General features: G+C 42.3%; 1 protein-coding gene across 1 annotated transcript; it reads right to left on the bottom strand.

The window, feature by feature from the left end:
- Positions 1-3,061: 3,061 nt before the first annotated feature.
- Positions 3,062-6,975, bottom strand: zgc:153431 (CSC1-like protein 2; the record flags this gene model as incomplete). The annotated part of the gene is given in 2 exon segments (XM_032509026.1): positions 3,062-3,141; positions 6,751-6,975. Coding segments are annotated over 2 exon segments (278 nt in total), but the record flags the coding sequence as incomplete, so codon positions are not given.
- Positions 6,976-7,066: the final 91 nt, after the last annotated feature.

Below are 7,066 nucleotides of genomic sequence, written 5' to 3'. Positions count from 1 at the left end.
TGTAGAGCAGGGTTAGCATCACATCTGCTAGCATCACTTCTGCTAGCATTACACTGCTAGCATCACAGTGTTAGCATCACACGGTTAGCATCCCACCTGCTAGCATCACGCCTGCTAGCAGCACATGCTAGCATCACACTGTTAGCATCACACCTGCTAGCATTACACCTGCTAGCATCACACCTGCTAGCATCCCACCTGCTGGCATCCCACCTGCTAGCATCACACCTGCTAGCATCAACATGTTAGCATCACACCTACTAGCATTACACCTGCTAGCATCCACCTGCTAGCATCCCACCTGCTAGCATCACACGTGTTTGCATCACACCTGCTAGCATTACATCTGTTAACATTCAAATGAAAACAAGTGTAGAGCAGGGTTAGCATCACATCTGCTAGCATCACTTCTGCTAGCATTACACCTGCTAGCGTCACATCTGCTGGCATCACACCTGCTAGCATCACTCTTGTTAGCATCACACCTGCTAGCGTCACACCTGCTAGCGTCACATCTGCTAGCATTACACCTGCTAGCGTCACATCTGCTAGCATCACACCTGCTAGCATCACTCTTGTTAGCATCACACCTGCTAGCGTCACACCTGCTAGCGTCACATCTGCTAGCATCACACCTGCTAGCATCACTCTTGTTAGCATCACACCTGCTAGCATCACACCTGCTAGCATCACATTTGATAGCATCTGATCTAGCAAGTGTGATGCTAGCAGGTGGGAGTATGAAGAGGAGGAAGAGGAGGAGGAGGAAGATGTTAGCAGACAAACCGAACAGAGAAAGCACAAACATACTATTCCCGCTCCTTCAGGTCTCTGAAACTCTTCTTCAGTCTTCAGGAGAGAAACAGAAACATCACTCAGCGCTGTGAGACAGCGTCGCCACGGCAACACAACCATCACACCCACCCACCATCAGTTAGTCTTGTGCTATCAGCTGATTTCAACTGATATCTGATGATTACCGTTGACATCAGCGGATTCTTTTTAACGCCACTAGCTGCTTTAGCTGTGAGATTAAAGCAGAGCTGCGCAATATAGATGTTATACTTCATCACTGTTCTTTCACCAGTACGTGCTCCTTCAAGTGTGAATACTTCCACCAAATAATCAAAGTACTATAGTACACGTAGAATCATCCTGATTCATTCAGAGTACACACTCGCTTGCATGTACTCTGTCAGAGTGACATTCCTCCATCTCTAATATACATCAGACACAGAGTGACATACCTCCATCTCTAACATTCATTAGACACATAGTGAAATACCTCCATCTCAACATTCATAGACACAGAGTGACATTCCTCCATCTCTAAATACATCAGACACAGAGTGACATACCTCCATCTCTAATTCATTAGACACAGAGTGACATACCTCCATCTCTAATATACATCAGACACAGAGTGACATACCTCCATCTCTAATATACATTAGACACAGAGTGACATACCTCCATCTCTAATATACATTAGACACAGAGTGACATACCTCCATCTCTAATATACATTAGACACAGAGTGACATACCTCCATCTCTAATATACATCAGACACAGAGTGACATACCTCCATCTCTAATATACATTAGACACAGAGTGACATACCTCCATCTCTAATATACATTAGACACAGAGTGACATACCTCCATCTCTAATATACATTAGACACAGAGTGAACATACCTCCATCTCTAACATCATTAGACACAGAGTGACTACCTCCATCTCTAATATACATTAGACACAGAGTGACATACCTCCATCTCTAACATACATTAGAACAACAGAGTGACATACCTCCATCTCTAAATACATTAGAACAGAGTGACATACCTCCATCTCTAACATTCATTAGACACAGAGTGACATACCTCCATCTCTAATCTACATTAGAACAAAAGTGACATACCTCCATCTCTAATATACATTAGACACAGAGTGGACATACCTCCATCTCTAACATACATTAGACACAGAGTGACATACCTCCATTCTCTAAAAACATTAGACACAGAGTGACATACCTCCATCTCTAAAATTATTAGACACAGATTGACATACCTCCATCTCTAATATACTTAGACACAAAGTAGTGAATACCTCCACTCTCTAATACATTAGACACAGAGTGACATACTCCATCTCTAATATACATTAGACACAGATTGACATACCTCCATCTCTAACATACATGAGACACAGAGTGACATACTCCTCTCTAATATACATCAGACAGAGGACATACCTCCATCTCTAACATACAGTAGACCAGAGTGACATACCTCCACTAATATACATCAGACACAGAGTGACATACCTCCATCTCTAATATATCGGACACAGAGTGACATTACCCCATCTCTAATATACCAGACACAGAGTGACATACCTCCATCTCTAATATACATTAGCCACAGATTGACATACCTCATCTAACATACATTAGACACAGAGTGACATACCTCCATCTCTAATATACATCAGACACAGAGTGACATACCTCCATCTCTAACATACATTAGACACAGAGTGACATACCCCATCTCTAATATATTAGACACAAAGTGAACAACCTCCATCTCTAATATACATCAGACACAGAGTGACATACCTCCATCTCTAATATACATCGGACACAGAGTGACATACCTCCATCTCTAACATACATTAGACACAGAGTGACATACCTCCATCTCTAATATACATCAGACACAGAGTGACATACCTCCATCTCTAACATACATTAGACACAGAGTGACATACCTCCATCTCTAATATACATCAGACACAGAGTGACATACCTCCATCTCTAATATACATCGGACACAGAGTGACATACCTCCATCTCTAACATACATTAGACACAGAGTGACATACCTCCATCTCTAACATACATCGGACACAGAGTGACATACCTCCATCTTTTTACACTGTAAAAACATCTCACTGTCATGATATTGCCCTGATCCATTTCGGGATTTGGATATAGTTGGCTCCCGTGCAACAGCCAATCAGAGTGCCCGCCTGTGTGACATCACTGTTTACCTGTCGGCGTCGGTGACCAGCGCCAGGCGGCCGTAGTCCCACGCCACCTTACGCAGAATGGAGAAGACGAAGAGCAGCACCTGAAGAAGAGAGGAGGACTTCCTGTTAGACTTCTGTTAAAGATGTAGGTCAAAGGTCGCTGATGTCATCGGACTGAATGTCTCTGTGTGTGATGGAACAGCAATCTCTGAAACTGGTCCAGTATTAAAGGAGAAACAAGCTGTAATGTTACCCTACAGGACAGATGTTCATCAGGTAGAAACAAGCTGTAATGTTACCCTACAGGACAGATGTTCATCATCAGGGAGAAACAAGCTGTAATGTTACCCTACAGGACAGATGTTCATCATCAGGGAGAAACAAGCTGTAGTTACCCTACAGGACAGATGTTCATCATCAGGGAGAAACAAGCTGTAATGTTACCCTACAGGACAGATGTTCATCATCAGGTAGAAACAAGCTGTAATGTTACCCTACAGGACAGATGTTCATCATCAGGGAGAAACAAGCTGTAATGTTACCCTACAGGACAGATGTTCATCATCAGGTAGAAACAAGCTGTAATGTTACCCTACAGGACAGATGTTCATCATCAGGTAGAAACAAGCTGTAATGTTACCCTACAGGACAGATGTTCATCATCAGGTAGAAACAAGCTGTAATGTTACCCTACAGGACAGATGTTCATCATCAGGGAGAAACAAGCTGTAATGTTACCCTACAGGACAGATGTTCATCATCAGGGAGAAACAAGCTGTAATGTTACCCTACAGGACAGATGTTCAGCATCAGGAGAAACAAGCTGTAATGTTACCCTACAGGACAGATGTTCATCAGGTAGAAACAAGCTGTAATGTTACCCTACAGGACAGATGTTCATCATCAGGGAGAACAAGCTGTAATGTTACCCTACAGGACAGATGTTCAGCATCAGGTAGAAACAAGCTGTAATGTTACCCTACAAGACAGATGTTCATCATCAGGTAGAAACAAGCTGTAATGTTACCCTACAGGACAGATGTTCATCATCAGGTAGAAACAAGCTGTAATGTTACCCTACAGGACAGATGGTCATCATCAGGGAGAAACAAGCTGTAATGTTACCCTACAGGACAGATGTTCATCATCAGGTAGAAACAAGCTGTAATGTTACCCTACAGGACAGATGTTCATCATCAGGGAGAAACAAGCTGTAATGTTACCCTACAGGACAGATGTTCAGCATCAGGGAGAAACAAGCTGTAATGTTACCCTACAGGACAGATGTTCATCATCAGGGAGAAACAAGCTGTAATGTTACCCTACAGGACAGATGTTCAGCATCAGGTAGAAACAAGCTGTAATGTTACCCTACAGGACAGATGTTCAGCATCAGGAGAAACAAGCTGTAATGTTACCCTACAGGACAGATGTTCATCATCAGGGAGAAACAAGCTGTAATGTTACCCTACAGGACAGATGTTCATCATCAGGGAGAAACAAGCTGTAATGTTACCCTACAGGACAGATGTTCAGCATCCACTAAAAATTGTGTTGTTGCTGCTGACAGACTCAGATTATTATTCTAAGTGTGTGACAACATTATGGGATGGATCCCTGCAGAGATAGACCTTTTAGTTAAAGAGTAAGATCCTTTTAGTTTAACATGAAACAGAAATCACCATCACCAAACCCACCAGACTCCATGTAAAAAATCACTACTTTTAGCGTGTATAGAGCAGCATATCTCCACCAGACTCCATGTAAATAATCACTACTTTTAGTTTGTATAGAGCAGCATATCTCCACCAGACTCCATGTAAATAATCACTACTTTTAGCATGTATAGAGCAGCATATCTCCACCAGACTCCATGTAAATAATCCCTACTTTTAGCGTGTATAGAACAGCATATCTCCACCAGACTCCATTTACATAATCACTACTTTTAGCGTGTATAGAGCAGCATATCTCCGCCAGACTCCATGTAAATAATCACTACTTTTAACTTGTATAGAGCAGCATATCTCCGCCAGACTCCATGTAAATAATCACTACTTTTAGCTTGTATAGAGCAGCATATCTCCACCAGACTCCATGTAAATAATCACTACTTTTAGCTTGTATAGAGCAGCATATCTCCACCAGACTCCATGTAAATAATCAATACTTTTAGCGTGTATAGAGCAGCATATCTCCACCAGACTCCATGTAAATAATCACTACTTTAGCGTGTATAGAGCAGCATATCTCCACCAGACTCCATGTAAATAATCCCTACTTTTAGCGTGTATAGAGCAGCATATCTCCACCAGACTCCATGTAAATAATCCCTACTTTTAGCGTGTATAGAACAGCATATCTCCACCAGACTCCATGTAAATAATCACTACTTTTAGCGTGTATAGAACAGCATATCTCCACCAGACTCCATTCACATAATCACTAATTTAAGCGTGTATAGAGCAGCATATCTCCACCAGACTCCATGCAAATAATCACTACTTTTAGCGTGTATAGAGCAGCATATCTCCACCAGACACCATGTAAATAATCACTACTTTTAGTGTGTATAGAGCAGCATATCTCCACATGTAAATGGGTGAATTAAGAGTTTATTCCAACCAGACCAGAGTGGTGATTGTTGGAACAGTGAAAAAATGAACCAAGACGGCTTCTAGTTTTATTTAACTTCTGTCCACTTTGAATTAAGTGTGTTTTATGATGATGAAAGTAGTGATTATTTACTTGGAGTCTGGAGAGTTTGGTGATGAAGATTTTTGGGCTGTTGGTGTTCCCATCAGTCACTTAGATACAACATGGGAAAATAGAATCCAGGTTAAAAAAAACAACCTTTTAATTACAGTGAGAGAGTGTGATGGAACATCGTATGTGGGTCAATCTATTAGGCTGCAGTATTGATTTTTCCAACAGTCAGTGCTACAGGGGCCAGACAGCTACAGGCTCTATCCATGCTAAAAGTAGTGATTATTTACATGGAGTCTGGTGGAGATATGCTGCTCTATCCATGCTAAAAGTAGTGATTATTTACATGGAGTCTGGTGGAGATATGCTGCTCTATACATGCTAAAAGTAGTGATTATTTACATGGAGTCTGGTGGAGATATGCTGCTCTATATACGCTAAAAGTAGTGATTATTTACATGGAGTCTGGTGGAGATATGCTGCTCTATACACGCTAAAAGTAGTGATTATTCACATGGAGTCTGGTGGAGATATGCTGCTCTATACACACTAAAAGTAGTGATTATTTACATGGAGTCTGGTGGAGATATGCTGCTCTATACATGCTAAAAGTAGTGATTATTTACATGGAGTCTGGTGGAGATATGCTGCTCTATACACGCTAAAAGTAGTGATTATTTACATGGAGTCTGGTGGAGATATGCTGGCCTGTAGGTTTACATTACAGCTTGTTTCTCCTTTAATACTGGACCAGTTTCAGAGATTGTTGTTCCAGAAACATGGAGACAGAGTCCAGGTTGGAAAAAACGTTTGTTACCCTTTAATTACTCCTTTAATTACTCCCTTAATAAACCTTTAATTACTCCTGTAAAAACCTTCAATTACTGCTTTAATAACCTTTAATTACTCCTGTAAAAACCTTTAATTACTGCTTTAATAACCTTTAATTACTGCTTTAATAACCTTTAATTACTGCTTTAATAGCGTTGCCAGCGGCGACTCACCAGGAAACACATGAAGTCGAGGGCGAGCACGGTGGGCACCCCCCCGAACGGCAGCCCCTGCAGCACCGTGCTGCGGATGCGAGCCGAGTAGCAGTAGTCTTTGGACTCGGTGTCGGCCGAGCAGTTGTCCTGGGGGTCGCACGCCCGGCCCCCCCCGCCGCTGAATACCGCCATGGTCACGATCAGCGCTCTGAGCATGCTCAGTGCCGCATCCTGGCAGAGAACCTGGGGGGGGGGAACACACACACCTTTAACCTGGGGAGGGGGGACACACGGTACTTAACCTGGGGGGGGGGGACACACGATACTTTAACCT

This window comes from Etheostoma spectabile, unplaced genomic scaffold (genome assembly GCF_008692095.1).
Source record: "Etheostoma spectabile isolate EspeVRDwgs_2016 unplaced genomic scaffold, UIUC_Espe_1.0 scaffold00010847, whole genome shotgun sequence".
In the NCBI taxonomy this organism is placed as follows: Eukaryota; Metazoa; Chordata; class Actinopteri; order Perciformes; family Percidae; genus Etheostoma; species Etheostoma spectabile.
The sequence above is the reverse complement of the archived record's forward strand: the minus strand, read 5'-3'. Positions and strand labels throughout refer to the sequence as shown.